Raw genomic sequence first — 22,462 nt, 5'->3', positions numbered from 1 at the left:
TCCAAATCATGTCCAATCAATTGAATTTACCACAGATGGACTCCAATTAAGTTGTAGAAACATCTCAAGGATGATCAATGGAAACAAGATGCACCTGAGCTCAATTTCGAGTCTCATAGAACAGGGTCTGAATAATTATGTAAATAAGATATTTCTGTTTTTTATTTGTAATACATTTGCAAAAATGTCTAAAAACCTGTTTTCACTTCGTAATTATGGGGTATTGTGTGTAGATTGATGAGGGAAAACATTATTTTAATCAATTTTAGAATAAGGCTTTAACCTAACAAAATGTGGAAAAAGGGAAGGGGTTTGAATACTTTCCGAATGCACTCTATGTGCAATACGTGGTGCTCTGATTTAGACCAACTGCAATTTGCCTATGTCCTTCTTTTCCCAAAAAATTATGTTTTTAATTTTTGAGATATTTTACACCAGCTTATTGCTATTTAACCATTCTAAAACTGACTGGAGCTCTATGTTAAGGGTGTCAGTTATTTATTTTACTGTTGCAGCTGACGTGTATACTGTTGAGTCATCAGCGTACAAGTACACACAGGCTTTATTCAAGGTCAATGGAAGGTCATTAGTGAACACAGAAAATAATAATGGTCCAAGCCGGCTGCCATGCGGTACACCACACTCAACTGAATTTGCATTAGAGTGTCTTCAATTAAAGAAATCCCTCTGTGTTCTATTGGATAGGTAACTGTCCATCCGTGATAAGGCAGAGGATGTTAATCCATAACACCTACGTTTTTTCAGCAATACGTTATGATCAATGATATCGAAGGCTACACTGAAGTCTAACAAGACAGCTCCCACAATATTTTTATTATCAATTTCTTTCTGCTAATCATCAATCATTTGTGTCAGTGCCGAGCATGTTGAGTGCCCTACCCTATAAGCATACTGAAAGTCTATTGTTAATTTGTTTTGTGTAAAATAACGTTGTATTTGGTCGAACACGATTTTTTCCAAAAGTTTGCTAAGCACTTATAACAGGCTGATTGGTCTGCTGTTTGGACCATCAAAGGGTGGTGCTTTGCTATTTATGGACAGCGGAATCCCTCCATGCCTGAAGGCACACTCCATCTTCTAGGCTTAGATTGAAGATGTGGCAAATAGGAGTCGCAACGTATTCCGCTACCAACCTCAGAAATGTACTATCCACGTTGTCGGTTCCAGGTGGTTTGTTCCTTATTCATAGATAGCAATAATACTTTTTTCACCTCTTTCACACTGACATTGCGGAATTCAAAACTACAGTGCTTGTCTTTCATTATTTGGTCCGTTATGCATGAATATGAAGGTTCAGCATTTTTTGCTCTTGTCAACAAAAAAGTTATTAAAGTGGTTGGCAATATCAAAGGGTTTTGTTATGAATGAGCAATCAGCCTCAATGAAGGATGGAGCTCAGTTAGCTTTTCTGCCTAGAATTTCATTTAAGGTACTCTAGAGCATTTTCCTATCATTCTTAATATTATTTTATCTTTGTTCCATAGTATAGTTTCTTCTTCTTTTTGTTTAGTTTAGTTACGTGATTTCTCAATTTACTATATGTTTGCCAATCTGTTTGTTGCCAGACATATATGCCATTTCCTTAGCCTCATCCCTCTCAGCCATACAGTTTTTCAATTCACCATCTATCTATGGGGATTTGGCAGTTTTAACAGTCAGTTTCTTTATGGGCGCATAGTTGTCAGTAACCGGAAGAAGTAATTTCATAAATACTTCAAGTGCAGCGTCAGGATGTTCCTCGTTACACACATCAGACCAACACATATTTCTTCACATCTTTAACATAGGAATCATTGCAAAACCTATTGTACGATCGCTTATACACAGTCTTTGGAACTTTGGCTTCCCTAGATATGGCTATTATATTATAATCACTATATCCGATGGGTGTGGATACTGCTAGTGGCCTCCAGTTACCAGTATAAGAAATGTGTACAAGTAGGGATTTGTATCAAAGGCACTGACTGCGTAAACATTGCTATGGCGGTTTCAACTCAATTCAACTTCCCTGTTCTCCCTCCAAAATCTATCAATAGGTCTCAGCCCACGCCTTGAAGTCTCACGTGTCCCTATTATTTTCTGTCCCCTTTCCAAGCCTTCATGTTAGCTGGAGGAACAGACATGCTGTCTGGCCTCTGGATCAAGTTTTGTTGTGGCTTGTCGTGCCAGAACAGAGAGGATTATGCCACACAATCAACTGGCCTGATTAGGAAACAATGTCACAGGCACTTATATCAATCACAAACAGACACATGGACAAAGAACAATGTTCTCACGTAGATAGATATACACACAGATGGTTACATGTATATTGTAATTTTATAAACTGTAATCGACAGATTGATGTACACATGTAGGTTATATACAGTTGAAGTCGGAAGTTTACACACAACTTAGCCAAATACATTTAAACTCTGTTTTTCACAATTCCTGACATTTAATCCTAGTAAAAATGCCCTATCTTAGGTCAATTAGGCTCACCACTTTATTTTAAGAATGTGAAATGTCAGAATAATAGTAGAGAGAATGATTTATTTATTTCAGCTTTTATTTCTTTCATCACATTCCCAGTGGGTCAGAAGTTTACATACACTCAATTAGTATTTGGTAGCATTGCCTTTAAATTGTTTCACTTGGGTCAAACGTTTCGGGTAGCCTTCCACAAGCTTCCCACAATAAGTTGGGTGAATTTTGGCCCATTCCTCCTTACAGAGCTGGTGTAACTGAGTCAGGTTTGTAGGCCTCCTTGCTCGCATGCGCTTTTTAAGTTCTGCCCACCTATTTTTCTATAGGATTTAGGTCAGGGCTTTGTGATGGCCACTCCAATACCTTGACTTTGTTGTCCTTAAGCCATTTTGCCATAACTTTGGAAGTATGCTTGGGGTCATTGTCCATTTAGAAGACCCATTTGCGACCAAGCTTTAACTTCCTGACTGATGTCTTGAGATGTTGCTTCAATATATCCACATAATTTTCCTTCCTCATGATGCCATCTATTTTGTGAAGTGCACCAGTCCCTTCTGCAGCAAAGCACCCCCACAGCATGATGCTGCCAACCCCGTGCTTCACGGTTGGGATGGTGTTCTTCCGCTTGCAAGGGACCCCTTTTTCCTCCAAACATAACGATGGTCATTATGGCCAAACAGTTCTATTTTTGTTTCATCAGACCAGAGAACATGTAGTCTCCCGAGTGGCGCAGTGGTCTAAGGCACAGCATCGCAGTCCTAGCTGTGCCACTAGAGATCCTGGTTCGAATCCAGGCTCTGTCGTAGCCGGCCACGACCGGGAGACCCATGGGGCGGCGCACAATTGGCCCAGCGTCGTCTAGGGTAGGGGAGGGAATGGCCGGCAGGGGATGTAGCTCAGTTTGTAGAGCATGGCGTTTGCAACGCCAGGGTTGTGGATTCGATTCCCACGGGGGGTATTAAAATTAAAAATAAAAAAAATAATGTATGCACTAACTGTAAGTCGCTCTGGATAAGAGCGTCTGCTAAATGTAAATGTAAAACATTTCTCCAAAAAGTACGATCTTTGTCCCCATGTGCAGTTGCAAACCGTAGTCTGGCTTTTTAATGGCGGTTTTGGAGCAGTGGCTTCTTCCTTGCTGAGCGGCCTTTTAAGTTATGTCGACATAGGACTCGTTTTACTGTGGATATAGATACTTTTGTACCTGTTTCCTCCAGCATCTTCACAAGGTCCTTTGCTGTTGTTCTGTGATTGATTTGCACTTTTCGCACCAAAGTACGTTCATCTCTAGGAGACAGAACGCGTCTCCTTCCTGAGCGGTATGACGGCTACGTGGTCCCATGGTGTTTATACTTGTGTATTATTGTTTGTACAGATGAACGTGGTACCTTCAGGCGTTTGGAAATTGCTCCCAAGGATGAACCAGACTTGTGGAGGTCTACAATTTTATTTCTGAGGTCTTGGCTGATTTCTTTTGATTTTCCCATGATGTCAAGCAAAGAGGCACTGAGTCATCCACAGCTACACCTCCAATTGACTCAAATTATGTCAATTAGCCTATCAGAAGTTTCTAAAGCCATGACATCATTTTCTCAAATTTTCCAAGCTGTTTAAAGGCACAGTCAACTTAGTGTATGTAAACTTCTGACCCACTGGAATTGTGATACAGTGAATTATAAATTCATTGTGTCATGCACAAGGTAGATGTTCTAACCGACTTGCCAAAACTATAGTTTGTTAACAAGAAATTTGTGGAGTGGTTGAAAAACTAGTTTTAATGACTCCAACCTAAGTGTATGTAAACTTCCGACTTCAACTGTAGCTCACACGTAAACACAAGCTTAAGGAATACTCTGACTGCTTGTACCCACACCAAATACACATACATGCTTTAGCCCAGTTACTAGAGCATGGCGCTTGCAACGCCAGGACAGTGGGTTCGATTCCCAGGACAATGTAGAGTGAGGAAAGAAAGTATTTGATCCCCTGCTGATTTTGTACGTTTGCCCACTGACAAAGAAATGATCAGTCTATCATTTTAATGGTAGGTTTATTTGAACAGTGAGAGACAGAATAACAACAAAAAAATCCAGAAAAACACATGTCAAAAATTTTATAAATTAATTTGCATTTTAATGAGGGAAATCAGTATTTGACCCCCTCTCAATCAGAAAGATTTCTGGCTCCCAGTTGTCTTTTATACAGGTAACGAGCTGAGATTAGGATCACACTCTTAAAGGGAGTGCTCCTAATTTCAGCTTGTTACCTGTATAAAAGACACCTGTCCACAGAAGCAATCAATCAATCAGATTCCAAAGTCTCTACCATGGCCAAGACCAAAGAGCTCTCCAAGGATGTCAGGGACAAGATTGTAGACCTAAACAAGGCTGGAATGGGCTACAAGACCATCGCCAAGCAGCTTGGTGAGAAGGTGACAACAGTTGGTGCGATTATTCGTAAATGAAAGGAACACAAAATACCTGTCAATCTCCCTCGGCCTGGGGCTCCATGCAAGATCTCACCTCGTGGAGTTGCAATGATCATGAGAACGGTGAGGAATCAGCCCAGAACTACATGGGAGGATCTTGTCAATGATCTCAAGGCAGCTGGGACCATAGTCACCAAGAAAACAATTGGTAACACACTACGCCGTGAAGGGCTGAAATCCTGCAGCGCCCGCAAGGTCCCCCTGCTCAAGAAAGCACATATACAGGCCCGTCTGAAGTTTGCCAATGAACATCTGAATGATTCAGAGGAGAACTGGGTGAAAGTGTTGTGGTCAGATGAGACCAAAATCAAGCTCTTTGGCATCAACTCAACTCGCCGTGTTTGGAGGAGGAGGAATGCTGCCTATGACCCCAAGAACACCATCCCCACCGTCAAACATGGAGGTGGAAACATTATGCTTTGGGGGTGTTTTTCTGCTAAGGGGACAGGACAACTTCACCACATCAAAGGGACGATGGACGGGGTCATGTACCGTCAAATCTTGGGTGAGAACCTCCTTCCCTCAGCCAGGGCATTGAAAATGGGTTGTGGATGGGTATTCCAGCATGACAATGACCCAAAACACACGGCCAAGGCAACAAAGGAGTGGCTCAAGAAGAAGCACATTAAGGTCCTGAAGTGGCCTAGCCAGTCTCCAGACCTTAATCCCATAGAAAATCTGTGGAGGGAGCTGAAGGTTCGAGTTGCCAAACGTCAGCCTCAAAACCTTAATGACTTGGAGAAGATCTGCAAAGAGGAGTGGGACAAAATCCCTCCTGAGATGTGTGCAAACCTGGTGGCCAACTACAAGAAACGTCTGACCTCTGTGATTGCCAACAAGGGTTTTGCCACCAAGTACTAAGTCATGTTTTGCAGAGGGGTCAAATACTTATTTCCCTCATTAAAATGCAAATTAATTTATTACATTTTTGACATGCGTTTTTCTGGATTTTTTTGTTGTTATTCTGTCTCTCACTGTTCAAATAAACCTACCATTAAAATTATAGACTGATCATGTCTTTGTCAGTGGGCAAACGTACAAAATCAGCAGGGGATCAAATACTTTTTTCCCTCACTGTATTTAAAATGTATTCATGCATGACTGTAAGTTGCTTAGGATAAAAGTGTCTGCTAAATGGCATATATGATTCAATCATTCCAAGAATAAGTCAGATGACAAGGTCTACATGGTCAGGCTATGCCAGAGAGCATTCTTTACCCACTCTGGGTCACCCTGTCCTGAGATAGAGTCTGTATGAGGGCTTGGTGCTGCCGTCTTGCCTGGTCCTCCCACCCCAATAGACCTGTAATGAGGTCTCCCGCTCTGCTCTTGACTGGAGTGATAGAGGAGATGAATCAGGCAGCAGCAGTAGATTAAATGATCAGTGGGTTCCCAGCAACAGCTAACTTAGCGCTGATGGGAATAAGATGTGCCTGCTGATTTTCTGTCTGTAGGCAGGTAGGTAAACATCACTTCTCTACTGTCTGTCACCACACCTCGTTAGACACACAGACCAGAGAGTACAGATAACACACACACACACACACAGCACACACACACACTGAGACCAACCACCTAGAAATGCACACACGCAGGTATACATACACTATTAGAAAAAAGGGTTCCAAAAGTGTTCTTTGGCTGTCCCCATAAGAGAACCATTTTTTGGTTCCAAGTAGAACCCTTTTGGGTTCCAGGTAGAACCATTTTGCCTTCCATGTAGAACCCTTTGTGGAAAGGGTTCTACATGGAACCAAAAAGGATTCTATCTGGAACCAAAAGGGTTCTACCAGGAAACAAAAAAGTGTTGTTCTAAGGGTTGGGGACAGCCAAAGAACCCTTTAAGGTTCTAGAGCTCCTCTGTAGCTCAATTGGTAGAGTATGGCGCTTGTAACACCAGGGTAGTGGGTTCGATCCCCGAGACCACCCATACATAAAAATGTATGCACACATGACTGTGAGTCGCTTTGGATAAAAGCGTCTGCTAAATGGCATATTATTATTATTAGATAGCACTTTTTTTTCTGAGTGTATAATCCTACTGGTAGTATCAACATGTTGATCTTCCTCTAGATTGATCTTTGACCAACCACTGCATGTTTTGATGTGAATGTGTGTCATGTGAGAATTTGCCTGAAGGCAGCTTTAGATGCTGAGCCTTGTGCTGACTATGTCAGGCCACTATCATTATATGAGGCTCTCAGGTGATCCTTAGATAGCTCCACCTCCCCTGCAGCAGTCAATCATGGTTCAATAATACTCAAGCAGATTACGCTGCTGAGATCACCTCAAGTGTTCCCCTTAAGTAGCCTGTGTTTTCATGTGTGTATGTCAACTGACCTGTGTGTGTATGTGTGTGTTAACTGACCTGTGTGTGTATGTGTGTGTTAACTGACCTGTGTGTGTATGTGTGTGTTAACTGACCTGTGTGTGTATGTGTGTGTTAACTGACCTGTGTGTGTATGTGTATGTTAACTGACCTTTGTGTGTATGTGTGTGTTAACTGACCTGTGTGTATATGTGTGTGTTAACTGACCTGTGTGTATGTCTGTGTGTTCCAGAGCCACAGTGAGGAAGGGCATGTCGTTCAGTACAGCGAGGCCCAGTGACTCAGCCTTATGGGACATCGCCCTGGAGCCTGGCAGAGGGGGTGCAAACACCATCGCCGTTGTGTGTCAGAGGAAGACCGCCATCACCGGGAAAAGGTGTGTTTTTAGTAGCCCTTAATTTTCCTCAAACATCTTCACTTTTGTACAGGGACGGCCTGTTCAATAGGGCGATATGGGCGACGCACTGCCAAACGGGAAAAGGAAGGGATTTTTTTTCTAATCAATTATATCACGGCAACAGTAGTTATCAGTGTTGTAATCTATACGTCTGATCTGCCACAGTGCCACACTGCCACTAAATGTCGAATCAGGCTAAAGTCGGTGCTTCAAATGGCTCCACCCCCTTTTGGGGCGATTTCAGTCAGATTGAAAATCGCCCAGAACTTCTGTCATAGACTCCCATGTAAAATCTATTTTTTTCAAATTTCAGAGCCTTCAATACAATCTCAATGGGTGTCTGTGGGCTTGCACTTACGCGCTTTCGTCACATGAACGTAACTAAGAAAAGAGAGGGTAGCAGCGTCAATCAATTCACTACTACTATCAACATGGCTAGGCTTCAGTGCAACTCGATTGTGTCTTTGAAAGAATTTCCTTTTTGTCGGCGAACAAATGAAGATAAATTGGCAACGAAACAATTAGGACCTCCCAGACCAAATTTAATAATTCAACAGGTTTCTACTAAAGGGGGAAGTCCTACACCCGAGGATTTTCCAAAAAATGGTACGAACGAAAAAATAACATTGCCACTCAACTGGATGAGGGATACAGGCTAGCTGTCCGCCGCCACAACGATGAGGTTAGTGTTGATAATCACAAGTTTACTGGAGAACTGAGACCAAGTAGAGACTTTGGACAGGGTGGATATGGTTATATTGCGATATTGTCAATACAGTATATCGTAAAGTATCACTATGTAACTCGATTTCTTTCACCCCAATCCCTCAAATTAACGGTAAATAACTGAATTGTTTGCCCCACATTTAGCTAAGATGATTAGCTAGCCAGCTAAAATGTTTTATTTAGTTAGCAGTCGCATCTACAATAGTTTACTGTCAATAACATGTCTCCAAAAATGACGTGGTGTCTCCAATTGTGTTGACATTTTACAATTGCGATGCGCATCCCTGAGTATCCACTTTCTGTAGCTCAGCTGGTAGAGCACGGCGCTTAACGCCAAGGTAGTGGGTTCGATCCCGGGACCACCCATACACAAAAATGTATGCACGCATGACTGTAAGTCGCTTTGGATAAAAGCGTCTGCTAAATGGCATATTATTATTATTATTATTATTATTATTCCAGCCTTGTGTAGGTCTCCAATCTTGTCCCTGACATCCTTGGAGAGCTCTTTGGTCTTGGCCATGGTGGAGAGTTTGGAATCTGATTGATTGATTGCTTCTGTGGACAGGTGTCTTTTATACAGGTAACAAGCTGAGATTAGGAGCACTCCCTGAGATCAGTCAATAAATGATTCTGGTATTGACTTATATGCTGCCCCTGTCTTCATGTTGTTGCTGGACATATCTTTTTAAAAATGTGTGTAGGTCACCTAAATCATCAGAAAAATTGCCCCTCCTGAGAATTTTTTCAGGAGCCGCCACTGCTTTTGTAGGCTCTCTTAAATCTTAACAATGGCGTTCCTTTGTCATGTTCTTACTGATATGAGAAGTGTGAGATTATTGATGTACAGCATTTGTCCAAAGAGAAAGGTAGAAGAAACAAACAGGTTGTTATAGCTTTCCAGATTCTCAGAATTCTCCTCGTTAAAATGTCAGGAAGAAGAACAGATTGCAAATCTAGAACTTGATCGAGAGAAAAAAGCGAATTACTTTAATCAGTTGCCTTGTTGGTGTGGTCCCGGCAGCTGTGCATACAGCTGGTTATTGTGTGGAGCAGATCTCTGTTGCATTGTATTTAATCACTGTCCTTGTAAATAGACTGAAGGGACTATTCAAATATTTGTCCAAAGTACTTTTTTAATGCATAGATGTGGCACAGTTGCACTGATATTTGCTTAAGGCACTAATTCCCCTGGTTTCTATAAGATATGTTATACGTATGTTTTTCCTGGTCAGGTCATGTGATCAGGAAAAACTCTGGGCCCTAGTTATTATCTTACGCAATATGGGCCAGTTTCCGGGACAGAGATCAAGTCCAGTCCTGGACTAAAAAAGCATTCCTCAATAGAGAATCTCCATTGAAATAGACTGTAGCACTAATCTGTGTCCGGGAAACCTGCCCTATAACTACAAGTAATAACATACAGTAGTTGACAATTTCAATCAGTTGTTTGTAATGCTCTTTGAGATGATCATGATATCTGTAATAACGTTAGTAATCCTCCTGTATATCGCAGTGGGGGAGGGATCAACTGTGTTGATATGAACAGTTTAGAATATTTCTCCATGATGTCACTGACGGGGTGGTGCCAGGTAAACAACCTCTCCCTCAACGTCAGCAAAACAAAGGAGCACGCCCCCATCCTCATCAACAGTGGAGACGGTCAAATTCTTCAAGTTCCTCGGCGTACACATCTCTGAGGAGCTGAAATTGTCAAAACACACGGACACCGTAGTGAAGAAGGCACAACAGCGACTCTTCAACCTTAGGATGCTGAAGAAATTTGGCCTGTCCCCAAGGTCCCTCACAGTGTTCTACAGGAGCACCATCGAGAGCATACTGTCGGACTGCATTACAGCCTGGTACGGCAACTCCACCGCCGTGGACCGCCCAGCATCCTCCCCGCACATGCCATCCCCCTCAGACAAACACAAACACACACACACACACACACTCCAACCCGGCTCAGCGCGCTGCCTGTCCGACCCACTTATATGTAATCATCAGTAATCCTCAGTGCGTTATCCGGGCTTAACCGCTGGCAGGCACATTCCGGGCAAGATTGGGAGCCCAGATATTCCAAGTCTTGCAGCGGTATTAACCAGTGAACAGACCAGTGAAAACCCAGAGGGGTGGACAGAAGTTAACCCCCCACCCACCCCCTCCCCAGCACTCTGAAACTGATGATAAGACCACAGCTTTACAAGCTACGACCCCCAAAGCCCCCAGAGAGGGTTTCCAGGAAAAATAGGGGGAATTACCACCTCTTTCTCCTCCATTCCTGTGGTGTAGTAATTGAGTGGAATCATGGTGAAAATGTTCCCAATGGAATCCTGTCCAATCACTTTTATTGATGAATAAGTACACTACATTTACATTTAACATTTAAGTAATTTAGCAGACGCTCTTATCCAGAGCGACTTACAGTTAGTGAGTGCATACATTTTGACACTACCAGTCAAAAGTTTGGACACACCTACTCATTCAAGGGTTTTTCTTTATTTTTAAAAATTTTTTTACATTGTAGAATAATAGTGAAGACATCAAAACTATGAAAAACACATATGGAATCATGTAGTAACCAAAAAAGTGTTAAACAAATCAAAATATATGTTATATTTGAGATTCTTCAAATAGCCACCCTTTGCCTTGATGACAGCTTTGCACACTCTTGGCATTCTCTCAACCAGCTTCATGAGGTAGTCACCTGGAATGCATTTCAATTAACAGGAGTGCCTTCTTAAAAGTTAATTTGTGGAATTTATTTCCTTCTTAATGCATTTGAGCCAATCAGGTAGGGATGGTATACAGAAGATAACCCTATTTGGTAAAAGACCAAGTCCATATTACTGTAACTGTATTTCTGGATTGACAGGGGTCTGTTGGAGGTCTTGCAGCTTGACTTTGAAACCAAGGAGTTGACTGAGCAACAATTAGAGAGCCAGATGATCACATGGCGTTTTGAAACAGGAAACATCAAGGATGTTGGCGTCATGAGGATCTATACCACCCAGAGAGATTACGTGGGCCTGACACCACTGGTCATGGTGAGGAGTGTGTGTGCGTGCCTTTTATGTGTGTGCACGTGTGGCATTTTATTTGTATGCGTGCATGCACCTGTGTGCAAATGCACCTGGGTTTGTATGGCACAGCAGTGTTTTATGGCGGAGGTGTGGGCTATAAAGGAACAATAAAGCGCTTGTGTAAATGATTGGGAGAGCTCTGGAGAGGGGGATGTCAGGCGGGTGTTGATGTGTTAATTGTTGTACAGCTGAGTGCCAGCTCCATTGGCCTCTAGCTTTGATAACATCAGGGCTGTTCTGGCCCAGGTCACACTCTCCCTCAGTGTTAATGAAGTTGATGTTCATTGAGGATCAAACGGACCCCATAGGGAGGAATGAAACATCTTCATAACAAAGCCACTATGCTTTATACGATTTTTCCAAAAGTACAAGTACTAAGTATAGATCTGGTTTGTCAGAAGGTCGTAATACCACCTGTGTACTTGTGACAGGAATGAAGCCCTTTTTCACAGCGGTGTTGGTATTAAAAATCCCATAGGGATTGCTTCAGTACAGTAGGTCTGTACAATACAATACAATACAATATAATACAACTTTATTGTACTGGTAGTCAGTTTGGGTGACTTTCAGAGGCAGAACTAGAGAATTTCTGAATCTCGGTCAGCAGCTGTTGTGCTGTGCTGCTGAGTTAGAATGACTTACAGGCTGGCCTGCAACATCTGTCGAGAGCTGCAGTTAAATCTACATCAGCTAGGCCATACGGTCATCAGCCACTGTATCAACCCCCATGCCTCCTAGATTAGAAAATACATTATTAGAGAGTATCATGGCCAGAAAACACTTTTAAACCCATGTTCAAAGAGGGGTTATAGAGCTATAAGAGAGATCTTATCAGCCGTAGACCAACCTTGATTTGTCTATTTATGTTAAGGATGTAAGCAGTTAAACACATGCACAGACTTAACTGTACAAGGAAGCGCATGAGTGCGTGTGCATGTGATTGTGTGATTGTGTGTTTCTGTGTGTGTTCATGCGAGTGTGTGTACATGTGCATGCCAATCTTTGTGTAAATGTGTGTGTGTTGTTATATGCCTGCCTTACACGGTCACTCGGTCTTGTCTTTCCCCTGTAGGACAGTGACGTGCTGAACACAGCTGTTCTGACTGGTAAGAAAGTGTCTGTCCCAGTCAGGACTCTGGCTGTGGAGGCTGACGGCTCTGTCACCGATGTCACCAACTACACCAACTGCAGGTCAACTGACGAGAATGTGCTGAAGGTACAGCTTTGGAAGCCCTGTTTCAATGTTCACTGTTTTTCTACAGATGTAGGAGCTTAATTTGATCACCTAGTTGCATGATAACTTAACATGTGTAGTGTATTAGAGGTTTAAAAGGCTGCTGAAGTTTACAATTTCCACTTTGACATTTCAGACTCTGCATCAACCCCTACAAAAATGTCCATTAATTATAATCCACATCATAAGTAACATTTCCTGTTGCTGCAGAATTATTTTCCTGCTGTAGCAAACTGGCTCAAATTAAGATCCTATATATATCTGTATGTTGCAAGAGAACAAGACTTATGACTATCACATTCAGAATCATTCAGAGACCATACTAAAACCATACTAAAAATCATACTTGCATGAGAAATGCATGTTATTAGAGCAGATGTTGTATAAAAGAGGATCTCGTGGAGCCAAGGGCATAGGGACTTTACTCCATTAAGAGAGAGAGAGACGGAGAGATGAAAAGAGACAGTGAGGGGGAGAGACAGACAGAGACAGAGGACATTCACCGAGCAAATTGAGAAAAAGCTAGATAAAGAACAGGAGAGCAAGTGAGGAAAGGATATTATTGCCTATCGTTTTCCATTAAGAGGTTACTCACCTGAGCTGGTCTTTTCAAGGTAAGGGTGGGTTTGTATTTCTGTATGTTTATTATGACTTATGAAGACTGTAGAACTGTTTCCAGTTATTATATCACTCTCTCTTCCCAGTCAGTGACCCCTCTTAGAGCAAAGGGCCTCACTGGGTCAGGGTAAAGGATCCTCCAGACTCCCGAGCATGGATACATTTGTATACACATACACATACACACGGACACAATATGATGGTTCCACAGCATGCTCTTTCTCTCTTCTCTCTCTCTCAGCACCTAGATGGATAAATCTTAGATGGCTAAGGGATAGATTAAATCCGGACGGAATAAGATCTGCGTTATACAGTGCCTTGCAAAAGTATTCATCCCACTTGGCGTTTTTCCTATTTTCTTGCATTACAACCTGTAATTTAAATAGATTTTTATTTGGATTTCATGTAATGGACATACACAAAATAGTCCAAATTGGTGAAGTGAAATGAAAAACATTACTTGTTTCAATAAATTCTAAAACATAAATCTAAAACATAAAAAGTGGTGCTTGCATATGTATTCACTCCCTTAGGTATGAAGCCCCTAAATAAGATCTGGTGCAACCAATTACCTTCAGAAGTCACATAATTAGTTAAATAAAGTCCACCTATGTGCAATCTAAGTGTCACATGATCTATCACATGATCTCAGTGTATATACACACCAGTTCTGAAAGGCCCCAGAGTCTGCAAAACCACTAAGCAAGGGGCACCACCAAGCAAGCGACACCATGAAGACCAAGGAGCTCTCCAAACAGGTCAGGGACAAAGTTGTGGGAAAGTACAGATCAGGGTTGGGTTATAAAAAAAAATCTGAAACTTTGAACATCCCACAGAGCACTATTAAATCCATTATTCAAAAATGGAAAGAATATGGAACCACAACAAACCTGCCAAGAGAGGGCCGCCCACCAAAACTCACGGACCAGGCAAGGAGGGAATTAATTAGAGAGGCAACAAAGAGACCAAAGATAACCCTAAAGGAGCTGTAAAGCTCTACAGCGGTGATTGGAGTATCTGTCCATAGGACCACTTTAAGCCGTACCCTCCACAGAGCTGGGCTTTACGGAAGAGTGGCCAGAAAAAAGCCATTGCTTAAAGAAAAGAATAAGCAAATACGTTTGGTGTTCGCCAAAATGTATGTGGGAGACTCCCCAAACATATGGAAGAAGCTTTTTGGCCATCAAGGAACGCTATGTCTGGCGCAAACCCAACACCTCTCACCACCCCGAGAACACCATCCCCACAGTGAAGCATGGTGGTGGCAGCATCATGATGTGGGGATGTTTTTCATCGGCAGGGACTGGGAAACTGGTCAGAATTGAAGGAATGATGGATGGCGCTAAATACAGGGAAATTCTTGAGGGAAACCTGTTTCAGTCTTCCAAAGATTTGAGACTGGGACGGAGGTTCACCTTCCAGTAGGACAATGACCCTAAGCATACTGCTAAAGCAACACTCAAGTGGTTTAAGGGGAAACATTTAAATGTCTTGGAATGGCCTAGTCAAAGCCCAGACATCAATCCAATTGAGAATGTGTGGTATGACTTAAAGATTTGTCACGATCGTTCATGAACGAGAAGGACCAAGGCGCAGCGTGATATGCATTCATATTTATTAACGACTAAACACACGACAAAACAACAAACGAAACGTGAAGTCCAAGGTAGCATACAAATAACATACCTTTATGGAACAAGATCCCACAACCCACTAGTGCCCACAGGCTACCTAAGTATGGTCCCCAATCAGAGACAACGAGCTACAGCTGCCTCTGATTGGGAACCACCCTGGCCAACATAGATCTAAACGATCTAGAAACTAAACATAGAAAAGACAACATAGAACTACACACTCTGGCTCAACATTTAAGAGTCCCCAGAGCCAGGGCGTGACAGTACCCCCCAAAGGTGCATACTCCGACCGCGCAACCTAAACATAACAGGGTAGGGGCCGGGTGGGCATTCCGCCTCGGAGGCGGATCCGGCTCCGGGCGTGACCACCACCTATTATCCGCCTCCCTGTTGCACCCCTGGTCTGGACTGGAACCGCTGACTGGAGCTGGACCCGACGACGGTGGATCGAACTGCTCTGGCTCCGGAGTGGAGCCGCTGACCGGAGCTGGACCAGGCACCGGTGGAGCGGACTGCTCTGGCTCCGGAGTGGAGCCGCTGACCGGAGCTGGATTGGACCCCGGTGGAGCGGATTGCTCTGCTCCGGTGGAACAGGCACGGGCCGTGCCGGACTGGACACGCACCACTGGCTTGGTGCGGGGAGTAGGAACGGGCCGAACCTGGCTGATGACGCGCACCCCTGGCTTGGTGCGGGGAGCAGGAACGGGCCGTACCAGACTGGCGACGCGCACCACTGGCCTGGTGTGGGGAGCAGGAACAGGCCGGGCCGGGCTGGCGACGCGCACCACTGGCTTGGTGCGAGGGACAGGCACAGGTCGGACCGGGCTGGCGACGCGCACCACTGGCTTGGTGCGAGGGGCAGGAACAGGCCGGGCCGGGCTGGCAACGCACACCACTGACTTGGTGCGAGGGACAGGAACAGGTCGGACCGGGCTGGCGACGCGCACCACTGGCTTGGTGCGAGGGGCAGGAACAGGCCGGGCCGGGCTGGCGACGCGCACCACTGGCTTGATGCGAGGAGCAGGAACGGGCCGAACCGTACTGGGAACACACACCACTGGCTTAGTGCGGGAAGCAGGAACGGGCCGAACCGGACTGGAGACACGCACCACTTGATTGGTGCGAGGAGCGGGACTGGGTTCCTTCATTAACCCCCGCTCCTTCTGCTGCCTAACCAGCTCCTCTCGCCGTGCCTCTACACTTTCCTTCTGCTCCCTCTAAACCAATGGCCCCCCTAATCTGGTGGCCTCCTCTGCTAACCAGCGGAACCGCCCTGTCACGGCCTCCTGCTGCCTCGTCGTCCACACCGTGTGCCCCCCGTGATCAGGGCCTCCCTCCTTCTTGCCAGCCTGTCGCTCATCTCCTCCCAAGTCCATCCTCTCTGCTCCACCTCGGCACACTGCTTGGTCCAGGTCTGGTGGGATCTTCTGTCACGATCGTTCATGAACGAGAAGGACCAAGGCGCAGCGTGATATGCATTCATATTTATTAACGACTAAACACACGACAAAACAACAAACGAAACGTGAAGTCCAAGGTAGCATACAAACAACATACCTTTACGGAACAAGATCCCACAACCCACTAGTGCCCACAGGCTACCTAAGTATGGTCCCCAATCAGAGACAACGAGCTACAGCTGCCTCTGATTGGGAACCACCCTGGCCAACATAGATCTAAACGATCTAGAAACTAAACATAGAAAACACAACATAGAACTACACACCCTGGCTCAACATTTAAGAGTCCCCAGAGCCAGGGCGTGACAAGATTGCTGTACACCAGCGGAACCCATCCAACTTGAAGGAGCTAGAGCAGTTTTGCCTTGAAGAATGGGCAAAAATCCCAGTGGCTAGATGTGCCAAGCTTATAGAGACATACCCCAAGAGACTTGCAGCTTTAATTGCTGCAAAAGGTGGCTCTACAAAGTATTGACTTTGAGGGGGGTTAGGGGGTGAATAGTTAAGCACACTCATGTTTTCTGTTTTTTTGTCTTATTTGTTGTTTGTTTCACACATTTTTGTATTTTGCATCTTCAAAGTGGTAGGCATGTTGTGTAAATCAAATGATACAAACCCCCAAAAAATCCATTTTAATTTCAGGTTGTAAGGCAACAAAATAGGAAAAATGCCAAGGGGGGTGAATACTTTCGCAAGCCACTGTAACGCAATTAAAAATTTTACAGTAATTTCCGATTGAACCGACATATGCAGCGGAAACATTTTAATCGCACTATAATGCGGATCCTCGGTGGCCCGGATTGAATCTAGCCTAAGCCTATGTGACTATGGGCACAGGGACCTGAAATTTTATAGAAAGTAATGGGCTAGTACATTATGGGCAAGTAGATTTCAGCTTGCTAACCAAGTCACATAACTCCTCCTCCTCAACTCAGGTTGTGTTCTTTAATAACTCAGCCTCCCCCTGTGTCCCCCCAGGTGTCGGATCGTTGTGACTATGTGTTTGTTAATGGGAAGGAGACGAGGGGGAGGATGAGGATGGTGCTCAACTTCACCTATAGCTACCTGAGTGCCCAACTGGAGATGAGTGTGTGGATGCCTCGCCTTCCACTGCTTATCGACGTGGCCGACCCCGAACTCAGCCAGATCAAGGGCTGGAGGGTCCCCGTGGCCGCCGGCAACAGGAGGTATGGTTTTGCTTACAATACCAGCTCTCCACATACCGATGTTGGCAGAGCTTAAGCCTTTGTCAGTACTATTTAAAAATGCACAGTACAGAATGAGAGAGCTGATGCCAAGACCTGCTGCAGCAAGGCTGGAGCAAGGCATTCATGAAGGATTCAAAGAAGGATTTAATCAACAGTTTGTTTGCACAAAACGTAATAACAAATAATCACAAGAGCCACTAGTAGTGACCCACTGCATAGTGATAAGGATTTCACATAGTCCTAAAGCCTTAAAACCAGAAAATACTGTTTGTTTACCAGCCTCATAGACTAGAGCTGTACTGTTCAGACAGATAGATTAATCCATAAATACACACAGTATAGTAAGTACTATGAGAGAGAGGGTAGGGAATGGAAATCCTCCAGCTTATCAGCCTTGACTAATGCATATTACTATACTCTATAATAATAATCTATCATCACATCACTTTTAGTTACATTAGTGTGTTATTCCCCGTAGAAGGGACATAGACTTTCTCTCAGAAAACAGGTCAGTAGGGTCTCACTAAATACTGAGTGTCTTACCGCTGCCTGGTTCTCACACAATACACTGAGGTGGATGGATAGATTGTGTAGGGTGTTGTTGTTTTCTCTGGAGCTACACTGTGTGTTTACATGGTTATGGTTGGTGTCAGAGCTAGCTACCCAAACCATTCAACCCTCAGATTTTTCTTGAACTTCTTCCATCTGACAGTTTTCTCTTAAGAGTATACAATAAAGTTTAGTTTTACATTACTCTGTGGTCATAGCCTTACACCCCCCCCCCTCTCACTGTCTCTCACTCTCTCTATCTCTCTCTCTCTCTCCCACTCACTCACTCACTCACTCTCTCACTTCCCCCCCTCTCTCTCTCTCTCTCTCTCTCTCTCTCGCTCTCGCTCTCGCTCTCTTGCTCTCTCGCTATCTCTCTCTGTCTCAGGACCAGCTGGGACAGTGAGGAAGAGGAGGAGATGAGGAGGGGCAGGGGATGCATGCTACAATACCAACACACTGTGGTCAGGGTGCTCACACCCTTTGTGGCCGAGCCGTCGGACCCAGCTTCAGACCCCATGGTAGGGGGAGTGGAGGGGTCTCTGGAGAGTTTCCTGGGGCCAGACTGGCAGGTGGATGTCACCAGGCTGGTGCGCTACTCTCTCAGGGTGGGAGACCAATCTATAGCCAGACTACAGGCTGGGACTGTACTGCAGGGACGCGCTGCAGGGACCACCACTCTACAGGTAATGTGTGTGTGTTTGCGTGTGTACATGCGTGTGTGTGTTTGTTTGTGTGTATGCTAATGTGTGTGAATGATGTTGCAGGTGATGTCTCCTCTGTCTGACTTGATCCTGGCTGAGCGGATGGTCAGGGTTCTGGAAGACAAAGTGAGTGTGACAGAGCTGGGAGTGCAGCTGGTCTCTGGCCTCTCTCTGTCCCTCCAGCTCAGCCCAGGGAGCAACAGGGCCATCATCGCCACGACTACCACACAGGAAGTAATGCAGAGACTCAAACAGGTAACTAGACAAATTATCTCGAATCATACCTGATTCAAACCTATTATTCAAAATAAAGTACTTCCAAAGAACAAGCCCCAACTACACATTGTGCCATTCAGAAGCTGGGGGTGAAACTATTAGCAATAGTGGAAAACCTGTACCCTCAAAGCCCTTCACAGATATTCAGCAAGAAAAAAATAAATTTCACAGTAAATAACAGTAACCTGGTAGCCTAGCAGCATGTGGTTTGTCCCTGTGATTCCTGTGTGGGTGAGTTAATGGTGTCCACAGCTCAGGACTGTAGTACAGTGGCCACACTGTGAGCCAGACAGAGTGCATGGACGCAGTTTAACAGCTCACACATTAGCCGTGGCAGCATGCCCATTCAAAAACACTTCCCAAACTGTGAGTGGGGAAACCATTAGTCAGTAGTCCATACTCCATAACCAGCACTATGACAGCCCTGTGCTGCCTGGGGCCTGGCCAATCGCTAGCTTGACCCAGTCAATACTCAACCTATTTGAACGGAGTTAGCGCACATGCCCATTGTTTCTATGATGGGCTATGTAAAGTACAATTCCGGGCTATGCATAATGTATTTAGCCTCAGAATATAGGCCAGGCCTCTGGCTCCAATCGTTCATTATCAGCTAACAGCACTCTGGTTCTATTGGACTGACTGTGGTGGGAGTAATTAATTTACATTGCGCCATCTGGTGGCTAGTGCTAATGGTGTTTATTCTCCATCTATAGTGATATTGATCCCCTGTGGTTAAATTGAGTTTCACGCCATGATGTGATAGGACTGTGGTCTGTGATACAATAGCCTCCGAGCTAATTATAATGAGATTAACAGAGGCAATTCTTAGATACTGACAAAATGAGGGATTAGCTATCATGTCAACCCAACGTGCAAAACGCTAAGGCAGGAATTGAAATAACTGTGGAATTGTGAATCATTGGGTAGCTTGAGAATCCTGTGGAAAGATGCAAAATCATATCAGCTCCTGCTTTACTACCTACTCTTATGCATTAACACAACTATTTATGGAATATTTGGAAATTAATTGATGTTCTGTATGTCTAACACTCTGCACATGGGGAGAATATTGATTTCCTGGTTGTATTTTGACCTACTTTAGAGAATTCCAAGCCCTCTCCTGATCCTGTCTCTGTGTTATTTCTATGTTTAGGAGGCACTGGTCAGCTGCTGGGTCCAGTTCAGTGACGGTTCAGTGACCCCTCTGGACCTCTTCGACCGCAGCGTCTACTCCCTGACTGTGACCTCGGGGGACAAGAGCGTGGCGACCGTGCGCCGGACCCCCCAGTCAGCGTTTGTGGTGGTGGAGGGCGAGGGTCAGGGGGCGCTGGTGAAGGCTGAGCTGAGGATCTGTGAGGAGTGCCAGAAGTCTAAGAGGAAGAGCAAGCTGGTGGTGGGCAACGGGCTTCTTAGGGTCACTTTCCAGAAAGGCAGCAGGACGGACGGAGGGGGCACTGGTGGTGGTGCTGCTGGCTATGGCAGTGATGGTTCAGAGTCAGAGGTAGAGCCTAAACCAGTCATGACATCAACACTGGAACTCACGGCAGTTGTGACCTCACCACGGGCTCTGACCGAGGGGGACGGAGACAGACGCTCGTTCAGGAGCACCGTGCCAGACCGCCAGGACAGCACTATAAGTGATGTCACCACATCAACAGCCAGGGCTCAGGAAGTGGCTGGAGGTGGCATCTCTACCATTAGAGAGGGCATCAGCAGCACCACCACCAACACTGATAGTAATACCACCACCATGGGCAAACCTGGCACGGACAAACCTCAGGTGACTAGCATACCTGGCAGGGATAGAAGCCTCAGCAGAGGACAGGGGCTGAGGAGAGACTGGGGGAACCTGGTGGAAAACCCCAACCAGAAGAAAGAGATGCCCAAAGCAGAGGCACCACCCCAGAAAAAGCAGCCCAAGCCGCCCCAGGTGGTGGAGAGTGATCTGGTGAAGACGTTCAAAGCCATGTCAGACTTGGAGATTGGCATCTTCGCCCTGGTGGGAGTCTCTGTCCTGGCCATCCTGGCATTCCTGCTCAACTGCGCCTCCTATAATCTCTGCTTCCGGGTCAATAAGACCGCCGTCCAGGGCAACCCAGACCCCAACGGCCCCAAGGAGCACAGGCACGACTGGGTGTGGTTGGGGACCACCACAGGGCCAGGGCCGGGCAACCCACCCCAGGTCTCCACCCTCAATCGGGAGAACCACGGCTCTATTGAGTCCCACCGCAGCCTGCAGAGACAATGCTCCACAGATAGCCACCGGGCCTTGCAGAGCAGCCTGAGTATCAGTGCTATCCCAGAGAGGACAGCCACCTTGGGCAGGAGGAGCAGCTCCCAGCAGGTCCCCACCCTGGACCCCATGGCTCAGCGTTCAGCCACCCTCCTAGTCAAGCCCACCCACAGCAATCCACTCCACTCCCCCACCAGCAAGAGGAACCAGGTCCAGTTCACCACCTTCACCACGCTAGACATTAAGCACCTGGCTGCCCTGAAGAGGAACGGAGTGGACTTTAACTGGGCCAGTCAGGCTGGGGGAGCTGGGGAGCCTCAGGGGCCACTACCTGACATGCTGTGGCCTGTAGTCACACCCCTGGGCCAACCACAGTGATACTCCCCATGGGTTCTGTGTGTGTGTGTGTGTGTGTGTGTGTGTGTGTGTGTGTGTGTGTGTGTGTGTGTGTGTGTGTGTGTGTGTGTGTGTGTGTGTGTGTCCGTGTGTGTGTGTGTGCGTGTGCATGCATTTGTGTGTTCTGAACCTGTTTAAGTGTTTAAATGGGTACAACTTAGTGAGGATACACTTTCTAGTACACATAGAGTATACACAGATTAATAGGTGTACAGTCACCTGCATTCCATTAAGTCACACACATGACCAAATTAATGACCAGACCTCATTAATACATGATGGTGAAAAAAGTTGTATGGTTATAACTGTAAATAATGTATATTTCTACAGATTATTCATTACACATTTCTAACTGTTTAAATGCATTTAATTACTGTTTTATTTCCTTTCTCTTTTGAAAATGTGTATGGTGCCTCCAGAAAATAATTTCAGCATTCACTTTATACCAGTTGTCAGGGTAAATGCAACATGAAAGACATTATTTGTATGTGGTTATACGCTTTCCAGCCTTTGTATATTTTCCTCAACAGAATAGCTTTAGAGTTTGTACAATTTGTCAGAGAAAATGCAATATTTATCAAATATATTATTGTAAAGTTATTTTATACAGACCTCCCTTTTGAGTGGATATTTATTCAAA

At 45.0% G+C, this 22,462-nt stretch overlaps 1 protein-coding gene across 1 annotated transcript in view; it reads left to right on the top strand.

Moving 5' to 3' along the window:
• Window positions 1-21,884, top strand: part of LOC121583489 (transmembrane protein 132C-like) — a 53,373-nt gene extending 31,489 nt beyond the window's left edge. Inside the window, exons 3-9 of the mRNA XM_045225110.1 lie at window positions 7,537-7,680; window positions 11,303-11,474; window positions 12,583-12,726; window positions 17,435-17,643; window positions 18,602-18,899; window positions 18,981-19,172; window positions 20,347-21,884. Coding sequence (XP_045081045.1) covers window positions 7,537-7,680; window positions 11,303-11,474; window positions 12,583-12,726; window positions 17,435-17,643; window positions 18,602-18,899; window positions 18,981-19,172; window positions 20,347-21,804 — 2,617 coding nt within the window. The 3' untranslated portion in view covers window positions 21,805-21,884. The remainder of the gene's footprint in view (window positions 1-7,536; window positions 7,681-11,302; window positions 11,475-12,582; window positions 12,727-17,434; window positions 17,644-18,601; window positions 18,900-18,980; window positions 19,173-20,346) is intronic.
• The last annotated feature ends 578 nt before the right edge of the window (window positions 21,885-22,462 follow it).

This window comes from Coregonus clupeaformis, chromosome 15, assembly GCF_020615455.1.
Source record: "Coregonus clupeaformis isolate EN_2021a chromosome 15, ASM2061545v1, whole genome shotgun sequence".
In the NCBI taxonomy this organism is placed as follows: Eukaryota; Metazoa; Chordata; class Actinopteri; order Salmoniformes; family Salmonidae; genus Coregonus; species Coregonus clupeaformis.
The sequence above is the reverse complement of the archived record's forward strand: the minus strand, read 5'-3'. Positions and strand labels throughout refer to the sequence as shown.